At 41.2% G+C, this 12,455-nt stretch overlaps 1 protein-coding gene across 2 annotated transcripts; it reads right to left on the minus strand.

Moving 5' to 3' along the window:
• Positions 1-4: 4 nt before the first annotated feature.
• LOC116063241 (proline-rich receptor-like protein kinase PERK2) lies at positions 5-10,141 on the minus strand. 2 transcript variants are annotated; one of them, XM_031318109.2, is made up of 5 exons: positions 9,855-10,141; positions 6,074-6,262; positions 4,008-4,553; positions 2,666-2,823; positions 5-1,802 (listed from the first exon to the last, which is right to left on the minus strand). In XM_031318109.2, exons 1-5 carry the CDS (start codon positions 9,922-9,924, stop codon positions 1,758-1,760), a joined length of 1,008 nt encoding a protein of 335 aa, XP_031173969.2. In that variant the 5' UTR covers positions 9,925-10,141; the 3' UTR covers positions 5-1,757. The 2 variants fall into 2 exon arrangements, with proteins under 2 accessions (XP_031173969.2, XP_031173971.2); XM_031318111.2 differs by lacking the exon at positions 6,074-6,262.
• Positions 10,142-12,455: the final 2,314 nt, after the last annotated feature.

A 12,455-nucleotide genomic window follows, 5' to 3' on the forward strand; every position in this document is an offset into this window, starting at 1 on the left:
AGGGTGGTTTCAAAATACTTTTAATCATAAAACACCAACAGTCAATATTCCACATCTGGCAGCAAAGCCTCATTATGCATTCAGGATACTTAAAATTTTTAACAGTAATATCAGAAATCTCAAGTGTATAATTTAGAACTGGATGGACAGACGGGTGACAAAAAAAAACGTGGGTTCAAAACCTCAAACGAGGGAATAACTTTAGGTGTTTATCCCTCCAGTAGAGACTTATGTAATATGCAATGAAGCTCTCTGTAGACTCTCACTTTGTGGCCCAACGCATTACTAAGACATTTTATGCTGATTTCCCTTTAATTCGTCACCCATCTGTTATTCATGGCACATATAGTAAACACAAGTACAAGCTCCTATTGATTTCTATCGACATGGGTTTTTCCTTTAATCTTGTATGTATCTCATTGCCACTCAGATTCTCCTGCACATTTGCAGAGCAAATACACAGCGAGGCTAATGCACAGCATAATCAACGGGATATTTGTGAACGTGTCTCGTGAGAGAACAAGGTGCTGTCAGGTCAGTCCATGTAACATTTTCAATATGTTTGTATGTTTTGTGACTGGTGAACACTAAAGCAAGAACTAAGATGAAGAGTTTCATAAAGTTGTCTTTGCATGATGCAATCAGTAGTATTTACAACTCACAGGACAATGCCAGCTTTGTGTGGAAAGGCCACTGGCCAATTTTAGTCTGCAACTGTCATTGTATGAATGAGAGCCTAATGGTGAACACGCTCAAGGCTAGTGTTCAAACACGGGCAAGTCAGAGCGGGTCCCTGGCCCTGAGTGTGTTTAAATGGGTATCACACAAAGCACTGGGAATGACTGAAATCTGGGAGTTAGTTGGTTTGAATGTATAAATACAGTATACAATAAGAGCTGTTCCTATACTGTGTAAGGCACTCTCTCCTGGACATGAAACTCCAGGAAAGAAACAAAAAACACACACTGCACATATCAAAATCAGGCCAAGAGGCAGCAGGACCTTCAACACAGAAACAGAAAAAAAGAGAAAACACTTATATATCTCCTGCTATGCCTTCAAAAATCCACACATGCACCTTTAACAGTCTCACGCACACCTACAAACGCACACACTGCTATGCCTGCACTTACGTATGCACGCAAAACTTTTTCTCATACACAAACATATTTGTCCATTTATTTCCACTGCTGAAAAAGTAAAGTGCAACTTTTTTTAACACTATAATCTGGCCATTTGTTATGTTCATTTCTTTTCTCTGGCCTCTTAGTGAGAGTTCCAGACCTTTTAACGCTAACTGATAACCAAGAAATTAGATGAGTGCCCTCAGGTAAGAGTCTGGCGGGACAGGCTGAATCTGTGTCCAGGTGTGTTTCATACCTACCCTTTTCAACGCTAGGGAAATCCAAATATATTATACATCTCCCACACCCCAAAAGATGGGCTGAAAAATATTAAGCATACAGTATTCAACAGAGGCGTGGGCCTAATTTGTAATTACAGGCACCAAAATGGACTTTTGCAAAAACGACCCCAACATGGGCCATATCTTCTTTGTCCATTGCAGCTTCAATCATGTCCTTTTTCCTACATGTCAGTGGGATCTAGGAAAATGAAAGCGATCCAGATGTTTGCTCACACCTACCCAGGATTCTTTCTGTTTGGTGCATATTAAGGAAGGTTTCGGCAACCACTGCAGCTTCGGCCTGGATTCAAGGAGAGTATTTGGTCGCCAACATTTTTCAGTCATGCCTCAATCAGTAGCTGTACATGGACAAGGGTGTGTCCTCCATCATATCGTCCTACACAATGGAAAAATGGAACACAACTAATTACAACTAATACAACTAAATACACAGCTAATATACATACTATATGCCAACACATATGTTTACACAATCTACTTGGTCGCAAGTGCTACATTTTTAGACAATACTATCGATTTTGTGGTACCATACAATGGTGGTTCTAGGGCGCCTAGCCTAAGCCTGGCCCTCCTAACTAAACTGTCGCGGCTGTAGCGGTCTCCGTTTTAAAGCTATAGTAAAGATATTGGTATCATATGAAACTAGATGGTTTATGGCATCCATTGGTACCATGTCATGCTAGCTTGTAAGAGGGGGCCTTAAACAGCCCTGTTTAAGTTTACACAAGTGGATGCTCTTGTCAAAGCCACCAGACTCCTTTGACAAAAACAGTAATTTTACCTCACAGTTTGTTTTAAAGAGAGCATAGATAACGGCTTCAGTTCCCCCAGTGTAAACTTGAACAGTGCTGTTTGACAGCAAGGCAAAGTGGTACAATATTCTAATATAGCATACACTTAAACTGATATTGAACTTTTTTTTAGTAGTTTAGTTCTTTCTGTGCTGAGCTAACCAGCGACTGGCTGTAGCTTCATATTTACCATACAAATATGAGACAAGTTTCAATCGTCTTATCTAACTCTCTGCAGGAAAGGGAATGCACTTATTTGTCCATTATCCATTACTGTAAGTCTGTACAAAGCAAGGATCCTGCTGCAGTTGTTCTGTTCTTGAGCTTTAAATCATTATAATATTCAAGTATTAGTACCAGTACTGGTAAGTTGTAACAGTATATCTGTGCTCAACAATATCTGACTGAGTGAATATGAATGTTGCCTGGATGTCCTGGAGGTGCTCACCATAGGTAGGTCCTGCAGCCTGCGGAATTCTGGTCTGTTGTCTCTCTGGCGCAGTTTGAGGAAGAGGAGCAGAGTGATGATGACAGCAGTGATGATGAAGGCTGACACCAGGCCAGCCAGGAGGGGGTCTAATGTGGGAGAGTCATGGACCATCGTCGCTGGAACAAAAAACACAGGAGATACTTGAGCAGGGCACGTTCCTCCTTTAACACGCTGTAGCCCAAGTAAACAAGCTGGCAATGCACCGTTAAAGATGGATTTCACTTTGATTCAGCATGGTGCAAATACTGGAACTTTAGCTTCTTAAAGGCTTGTTTAAAGCTATGACTGGAACTGGATATAGACCCGACAGCAGCAGCATGTTGAACTCGAGTGTTCATCATGTAGCCCAGGAAAGAAATGTCAAACACAGGATGACGATGTTAAGCTTTCCTGTACTTGAGTTCTCTGTTGAACAAGTGAATTTATTTTGTAGGGCAACATTTTAAATACATTTGTATAATTAGAATCAAGCCGTTTATACAGTATGTGCATACACTACAGTGCACTACCACACACTACAGTGTGTTTTAGTTTGCTTAAGGGTGCTGTTTAATCTCTAACATCATCAATCCTGACCTTTCTATGTTGATGTCTCTCTGTGTTTGTATAGTGTTTTGTGCAGGAAGAGTTTGTGTCTGCGTTTTTGGCTGTTCCTATTTCTGTATAAGGATGTTGCTATGGAAGACTATTTTGTAAATCCTCTGGTTGAAAGTAACAACAACCACAGAGCAGTGAATGCTCCCTGCTCCTCTGGCTAATGGAAAGAGGCGAGGTGCCAAGCGTGGACTAATAAAACCACACGGAGTGAGAGAAGCAGAGAGAATTTTATATTTCAACTGTATCCAACTGAGAAGAGTTGATCAGGTTTTGCTTCTTTTGTGATGACATCCTGGTAAAAGTCCTCCTAAGAAGGAGTACAGATACAGAAACATACCGTAGATATATAAATCATTTGGATGACAGACAGAGGGGGAGAGGGACAGAAAAAGAAAGAAAACAAAGCATGATTGAGGCCTCAAGTCCCATGACTGCCTCTGTCTCTTCCCAAACAGAGCCATAATTGTGGAGTGCTTGGTGGTGACAGTGCTTGTAGAAGATGCAGACAGAAGGAGGGGGGAGGCGGTGTTTGTGTGTGTGTGTGTGTGTGTGTGTGTGTGTGTGTGTGTAGAGGCTTGTGTTGGAAAACAAAAAAACAGTGTCGCCTTTGTCGATAAGACAATTTACTTCTGGCTCTGTCAATATCCAGGCACGACAAATTCCTACACCAACACAGGAGCCATACAACATATCTTGCACTTACGGTCTCCCCCAATGTTGAGCTGGGAGGGGGTGTCAGCACGGGGATCGGCCTGCGCGGAGGGGCTGCTCGGCGGGTTGATGGTGGACTTTAGGTGGGCTTCGCTGGAGGTCTCAGGATGTCCGTCGGACTGCGGAGTGTGTTGTGGAGATGTCAGCATCGGCGACTCAGAATTTGGGGGCTTTTGAGAGGAGCTAGTGCTGGATGTTGAACTGGACTGGGCGATGACAGTAGTCGTGGTAGTGTCAGGCTTTGGCGGCTCAGACGTTGGGACAGGAGTGGATGAGTGTGTTTCGTTGTGAGTGGTCTGGTTTGATGGTGTAACGGAGTCAGGTGGAAGTGCAGCAGGATGTGTCGTGGGTGCCATGGTGGTCGGTGTGTCCACAGCGGTAGGGTGAGTTGTGTGTGGGGGGGTGGGGGTAAGGGGGGTGTCAGCGACCGGGGCTTGGCTCTCAGAAGGAGGGACTGAAGGCCGTATAGTCGACTGACCTGTTAGGTTCACATTTGTTTTAGGAAGGGCAGCCTCTGAGGTAGAGTTGATCTTGGTATCTACACAAAGAGAAAGACAACATAAATATAAAAATACTGTAGTGTGTGGCCAGGTTGGCTCAGTGGTAGAGCAGGTGCACATATACTGAGAGGTTTATTCCTCGATGCAGAGGTCCAGGGTTCGAATCCGACCTGTGACAATTTCCTGCATGTCTTCCCCCTCTCTCTCTCACCTAGCTGTCCTGTCAAAAATTAAAGGTGGAAAAGCCCAAAAAAATAATCTTTTAAAAAAAAAAAAATACTGTAGCGACACTTTGCAATGAGGTTTCTGCCATGCTAATCAGCAAGCTAACATGAGCCTGCTGAACAGTGTTTTGTATGTATGTGAAGTTTGTGGAAGTGCCTGCCTGACAGCAGAAGGGTCAGTTCACCTAAATTACAAATAAACACATTCTCACTTCTGGTGGTATCTAGCCATGCAGATCATATTGGTTTTATTAGTCCAGGTTAGGGTTATTCGTCTTTCTGATTTCAGATTTCTGCCTCCACCCCAATACAATGGAGAACATTGAAAAATTACACTGGAACTTCTTTCTACCCAAGAAATAGTCCCTAGAAAACTGTTGCTTCCATTTCCTTTGGATTATTAGTAAAAGGGCCATTTTGTCTGGAAACAGATGGCTTCATGGATGGCAGTGTTTGTTGGTCCAGACTGAAATATCTCAACAACTTCTAGATGGATAGCCATGACATTTTGTACATTTATGGTCCCCAGAGGATACATTTGAATGCCTTTGGGGATCCCCTGACTTTTGCTCTAGCACCCCCATGAGGTTGACATAGTCTCAACAGCTATTGGATGGCTTGCCATACTTGTTCTGCACACATATCTTTCCATCAGGATGAATTGTAATAACTTTGGTGATCCCCTGACTTTTCATTAGCGTTTAGCTTAAAGCACCACAGAGCCAGAGCTAGCGTGGCTGCAGACTAATGGTAAAGTATAACTATCAATGCTGTGGGCACCACAAATATAAATCAATACACCTCAACTGTATTGGATGGAGGCAAGAAACTAAAAGTTAAACAGTACTTTTATATGAACGTCTCCCTCTCCACACATACAATAAACTAAAAGTGCCTAAAAATGTGCCTTGTCTGTGAATATGTTTGAGTCTAATGTGTGAACCAGCACTGGTGTGTGTGTATGTGTGTGTGTTGGGGTGTATTTCACTTCTACCGTTCTCATCCCCTTGTGAAAAGTCACACAGCATTTAATCACTTCTCTCCTCAACACCAACCTGAACTCAGTGGCCCACTTCTGGACGTGGAAAACCGAGATAAGAGATAAGGACTTTGTTAAATATAGCTCCTAAACTCTGAGCCACCTGCTGCTGGGCTCCCTATTAAATTATTCTTACTGTAAGTGTGACAAATCTTCCCTACTGGCAAAACCTACTACTACATCAGATCACCTTTGTTTACCACACCCCATTGTTGACTAGTCAAGTAACTCATTCACATCAGTTTTCTTACAGTGAATAACACAGGATTGTAAGATTATGGAGTTGCATAGTTACCATTAACTCTTTTTGGTTCGGGTGTCACAGAGATGGTTTCCCCTTTTGTACTTGTACTTGAACTTGGATTGGAAAGTGTGGTAGAACTGATGGGATCCACGGTAGAACCAGGTACAGACTCTGGAGCCATCTCCACCTCACCACCAGTAGCACTTTTTGGAGCAGAGGAGGCAGCAGCATGGTCTTCATCTGATGAGGAGAGTCCAATGTGGATAATGGTCAGTGTCTGGTCATGTCCTCAGAGTCTTTAACAGCTTGTTTGCTTATTATTCCAAGCAAACATGGGACAACAGACTGTGTGCACACTCCAATCAATTTAGAGTATATCAGTCAGCACAGGCCACTGTTTACTGTATCTAAACAATTATTAAAGCTGAAAAATGTCCAGCAAAGCAGTGCAGCACTTTTAGAGTCACATGCTCAGTACACCCGTAGTCTTCTATCGATCAGTGAGCAGCTTCATTGGACCAAACAGGAGTTTAGTGTTTTGCTAAAGTGTTGGACAAGAAGATAACGTTTATATTTACTTTGCAAATCCTGATGTTCTTTTGCGTCATGAGCTAAATGCGGTGGCCCGTGACTTTGTGACACTTCAAAATTAAGCTGCTCTGGGCCTTTGAGTTGTGAGCATGTTTTTAGAGGCCTGAAAACTACCCTGAGTTCCCCTATTTAAGAAATGAACGGGGAAAATTTGTGTTGCAAAAATATGCTTCTTATTTCCTATCTTGTTAATCATGTCATCACTCCTCGGATTTCTCTTAAGACCTCCTGGGGGACCTGACCCCCAGGTTGGGAGCCACTGAATGGATACTGAGAATTGCAATAAAACACAGTCACATTACTGTAAACTATAATGTCAGAGTACTGAGCAAACAAATAAGGGCTGACTTTTACTTTGACTTTGCGTGACATCTAGTACAGCCTTGATAAGACGTGAGGAAACCTTTGGTTTTTTGCCGTAATATCCTTTTACTGTAACAAAGACCTTCAATCTCGCTTTCTCGCCCTCTCTCTCTTCTCGCTTTGGTCTTGATATCTTTAGCTCAGCTTCATTTCTGTTTCAACCTGCTGCTCTCCTTTGATAAAGACCAGAGCACTGTTGTAATGTAATGTCATTACCGTTCAGTAACACACTGCCATGATGGCTTTCATTACCTCCATAATCACTCACTTCAGAGAGAGACCTGTTTGAACTCTAAACGATAAAAAAGACACACTATGCGCTGTATAATACTGGCCTTGTTCCCTCACTTTAGCTCCATTAGACATGCGTAGGTCAAACGCTGGATTAGTATTTTGCACATATGTGTGTGTGTGTGTGTGTGTGTGTGTGTGTGTGTGTGTGTGTGTGTGTGTGTGTGTGTGTGTGTGTGTATGTGTGCGTGCGTGTGCGTGTGCAGAGTAGATTTATAAAGAGACCCACTGTTTCCACTGTTGCACACTCCTCTCACCACAAGATATTACAGGCTCTTACTTTCCAGGCCAATGCAGCATGTACCTGGGGGAAGTAGCTCATGCTCACTTCTTCAACCCTGCCAGCAAGAGGAACAGCCAACCGTTTCTCTGCAAGCTGACGTCTGCCGCTTCAACACTCAATGCCGGATGTGCCTATCAGTAATACCTTCTGTGTGAAAGCCATCTAACTGCAACTGTAAAATCCCATAAGCCCTGGTTTCACTGCGCGTGATTGAAAACGCTGAAGACAGCTCCGTGCACACTGTCCTTGGCCTTTTTTTTTTTTTTTTATCTGAACTTATTTCAGATGTTTACTACCAACTGTTGTGTGACCTCTCTCAAGCTGCATGTCATGTCTCTAGGCTCTCATCTTCTTTTCCGGTCCTAGGTCTTATTATGCTATACGTGAGAGCCTAAATTCATTATAGTTAATTATGTTATTTATGGTGTCATGCACATACAAGTACCCAGCAGACGTGGTCTCAAAGACACAAAAAATACTGTACATTTGTTAGAAAAGAACATAACTAATTACATATAACATTATAACATTGCATTGCGAACAAAGAACCAATTTATTTTAAAATCATCCAACCAGAATAACTTATTAGAAATAAAGGACACATGTTACTTTAAGGTGTAGTCTTTAAATTGTTATATAACCTGATGATGAAACATGAAATGGGCTCCATCTTCAGAAATAACAGACACAATGAGACAATAAATAACTGAGTTTGGACTTTTTCTTATAAATGTATTATATGTATATTATTGCATAGGTCATAACTGGAATCTTTTTTGTTTTTAATAATTGTTTCCACATTTTATGCACTGTAATAAATACTGTGTTAAAACATTTTTATCTAGGTTACTGAATAACTTCTAGAAGAATTAAAAATGTGATTGATTAGTTAGAAAGGCGGCCGGCTAAGTTATAAGAGAAACAAAACTTTTGACCGTATAACATTTAAGAACAGAGAAAGATTGGATATTTTTTAAAATGTTCTTTGCTAAGAAAAGCTCAGAGGGATTTCTTTTTCTGTACAGAAATTATAAGATGTTAAGATGGTCAAGAGAATTAATGAATATTTGAATACAAGACAAAAGTTCTCCCTGACTTACATCCTGGGTTTTGATTTCATCTCTATACTGAATATGCAATCAATTTACTTGATAAAGTCCGACGGCATTGCACTGCTTTAAAGTCTGCTCATAACGTCTACACACTGTACTACAGTGGCAAGCCAATTAGCATGAACCCAGTACAATGACAGTGTGCTGCTGCACATAGTTAGAGGTGTCATTTATCACAATGTACTTCCCTTCTCATTTACAGCCAATAAATGTCCTCCGGTGGAGCCAAGCTGTTTTCTATTCATTTGTATTTCAACTGCAGGAGCTGATGGGACAATTCTGCCCAATAAAATCTTTTCAAATGTCAATAGTCTCATTTTCCTTTTATGTGAGAGGCACTGATGGAGAAAAAGAGAGGAGGTAGGAGGAGGACAGAAAGTGTTATGAACAGGTAGGAGAGAAAAGCGGAAGGTGGGTAAGAGTGAAATACAGGATGTGGGGTGTGTGAGAGGAGTGTGAATGTAATGTAAGCAGAAAGAGGAAGAAGCAGGGAGGGGGATGGAGGAAGGGATGTGAAAGATAAAGTGTGAGGCTGTTAAAACAAATAGAAAATGTAGATGAAGCTGTGATGGGATGCCTGGATAGCTCACCTGGTAGAGCATGCACCCCATGTCCAAAGGCTCAACACCAACCCTTTGCTGCATGTCATTCCCTCTCTCTCTCTCCATTTTCACATCTTCTCTCTCTCTCTCTCTCTCCGTCTCCATTATCACATCTTCCCCTGTCCTATATAATAAAGGCCTAAAATGTCCCCCAAAAAATCTTTAAAATAAATAAATAAAACTGTGATTTGAAACAAAGCTAGTATGACTATATAACTGAAACATATTAACTGGAGGTGGGAGATTTCGTCTGCCTCTTACCTCAAGTAGGGTTTAAAGAAAACACACAGGAGGAACGAAAATGTTCACGCTCAACAACTGAACAACTGTCTCTTTATGGTGTAAGTAAGTAGACTTCATACTGTGAACTCACTTCAGCTCTGTCAGTTAAAATCTCAGGTGCCTGGAGGCAGGTGAGATTGGTGTGTGTGTGTGTGTGTGTGTGTGTGTGTGTGTGTGTGTGTGTGTGTGTGTGTGTGTGTGTGTGTGGGGGGTGGGGGGGGGGGTCAATTACTCAAATTGGAAACCGGAAAATAACCCAAAGTCAAGCGATTAAATAAAATGATAATAAAAACAAAAAAAATACCTACTATGATTAGCGGATCCCGAGTTAATGAGCAGCAGCGCACAAAGCGCAATCCACACTTTGGTCCCCATCATCTCTGTCCTCCGGCTACACAGTAAGAAGATTACCAAAACAAAATCTCGTCTCTTCTTGGACTCTCCTTTCTCCCTCGTTCACCGTCCGATCCCAGACTTTAAGGACAGGTAGTTTCAAAACAATGCCAGGCAGCATAGGCTACTGTACAACCCAACGCAGACAGCAGCTCTGCCAGTGTGTGCGTGGCTGGAGGGACTGAAGGAGGAGTGTGCTCTCTCTCTCTCTCTCTCTCTCTCTCTCTCTCTCTCTCTCTCTCTCTCTCTCTCTCTCTCTCTCTCTCCAGAAACAGTGCCACGTGTTGCCTGTCCAAAATAGTCAGTGGGTCTGACTCTGTACCATGCCCGTGACGCTTTTTTAGTAGAAAGACCATAGACTGTAAAAAAAAAAAAAAAAAAAAAGACTGGCAACTACCCACACGGCGCACAATGGCATGCATTATCAAAACAACAGAACAACATCTAACTATAACACAGTGTAGGCCTGTTAACGGTGCATCCACACAAATTACAGTCTTATCAACACCTCTGACGGTCACAACAATTAAATAGAAAACATTGAATTTATACCTATTTCAAATGTTTATGCATCTTATAAGCATCATTAAAAATAGTGCAGATATACTGGTTTTCAGAAGGTGTTCATGCTATTTTGTCCACCCTTTCTGCTTAGTGACTTTATTGTGACTGTAGCCTGACGAGCCTATTTGTTTATTCAGAAAATAGGCTACTCAAAAGGTTTGGGGTTTAATTAGCCTCTATATCCATCATATTTTTTAGTAATATATTATATTTGTAGTATATAAGGGTCTGCAATGACTTCTCCAATTGATTAAATGATTGCAATAGTTATTTGGCATAATTGTGTATTATAATGTGGTGTGGCTACATAGGATATATGAAGAAATGAATCTGTAAATACAACTTAGAGTGTACATCCGAGACAACATGAAGTGTTTGTCACGCCTAAGTTTTATTGGTCAACAATTAAAGAGAAAAACATTTATTCTTTCAGGTGTTTGACTTGATCCGGAAGCTTATAAACTGCATCATCCTGCATGACTGGCGCTTTCTACAGGGCGTTTTACTGGAGTGTGCTGTCATCATTGGCCCACGCGGGGGCGCTGTTGCTCTAAAGCTGATTCTTCTCTTGTGGAAAACACACACATTTGTTTAGGAAAAGAGTGTCGAAACTATATTGTAATACATCTTTGGAAGATGTAGTTTCAATGAGATGACAGACATTAAGTCACACTACCTCCACTGAGAGATTATGATAATGAATCTTAGAACTGGAATATTTTTGGAAGATGAGGGGCTTTTTCGTATGGATTAAACATTTTCAAAATAATATTCTGTAAGGCTATGAGTTCTTTATTGCACATTTGTTGTTTATTTACATTAGCATATGTGTCCCCCCTTTGCCACTTCCCAGTATGTGCAGGAGAGTTCTATGTGCTAAACACAATATATGGAATATAAAACCAACATTGGTTTTCATTTATACTCCAAATCTCAGGAAAACATCCCACATACAGAATAAGATTAGATTTTTGAAATATTTCTGTATGAGTTTTATTGTTTTATTCTTTATCTCATCAGGACATTACCGTTTTGAGTAGTTTAGTTTTCAATTTAGTGGGGGGTTGTTAGTATTATTGTTTGTATGTGACATTATTTTAATAATTATTTGAAGGATGAAAGAAATACCAAATAGGCAAATTGCCAAATAGGCAAATTGCCAAATAGGCAATGTATGGTCATGTGACATTTGTGAGAAAATGTCAAAATATTTGCATGTGTGGATGTTTTGAACTCCTTCTGCTTCATATTGGCTTACATATCAACCAGCAACAGTGAGCATCACAGCTATGCACGCACAGGTCAGGTGATGTACACAGTCTGTTTAAATCGCAGCATCACTGATACACTGTATGTTAAATATACGCCATGTGTGTTACTGCTGCTGTGGAGCACTTTTGGTCGGGAGTTTCACTCCGTCACTTGTCTTTAGTAAACTTGGTCTGTAGTTGATTTGTCACTGATTTGTCGCTGACAGGTTATCGTTGCGGTCCTTACCACTCTGTGTCCTGTGTGTGTTCTATTTTACTGAACATCTAAACATGCAGCTGCTGGTTAAGAGCGTATACTGTGAATGCAGATAGGTCTACTGTAAATGCAGAGTAATGCGTGCCAGGTGTGTGCGCATTTGATTTGGATACAAATATGAGCTATCACAGACACAGCCTATTCCCCTGCTTTGTTGTTGTCGTTGTTGTTATTATTGTTGTTGTTGGGTTCCACCCATACAGACTGGTTTCACCTACAACAACAACCCGGTTTCCCCCCTTCCCTCCCTCCCTCCTGACTTCGTAGGGGTGAGGTAAGCCTATATATGAATAGCCTATCTTATGTCTATTTTTGCATGTTTTGAAACATCCTTTGATATTTTCAGGTAACGTTAAGCAAGACGCTGTTCAAAGGTTAATGGGGTACGTGGCCAACAAACAACATTTCTTTTTGCTAAACATTTG

The sequence above is a fragment of the Sander lucioperca genome, chromosome 11, assembly GCF_008315115.2.
Source record: "Sander lucioperca isolate FBNREF2018 chromosome 11, SLUC_FBN_1.2, whole genome shotgun sequence".
Lineage (NCBI taxonomy): Eukaryota > Metazoa > Chordata > Actinopteri > Perciformes > Percidae > Sander > Sander lucioperca.

Excerpts from the sequence above, each read along its gene's own strand:
- LOC116063241 (XM_031318109.2), bottom strand. The coding sequence starts at position 9,924 with ATGATGGGGACCAAAGTGTGGATTGCGCTTTGTGCGCTGCTGCTCATT. Across the intron at positions 4,554-6,073 it reads CGAACCAAAAAGAGTTAATG|ATACCAAGATCAACTCTACC; the intron begins GTAACTATGCAA and ends CTCTTTGTGTAG. Across the intron at positions 1,803-2,665 it reads GGCTGCAGGACCTACCTATG|GACGATATGATGGAGGACAC; the intron begins GTGAGCACCTCC and ends TCCATTGTGTAG.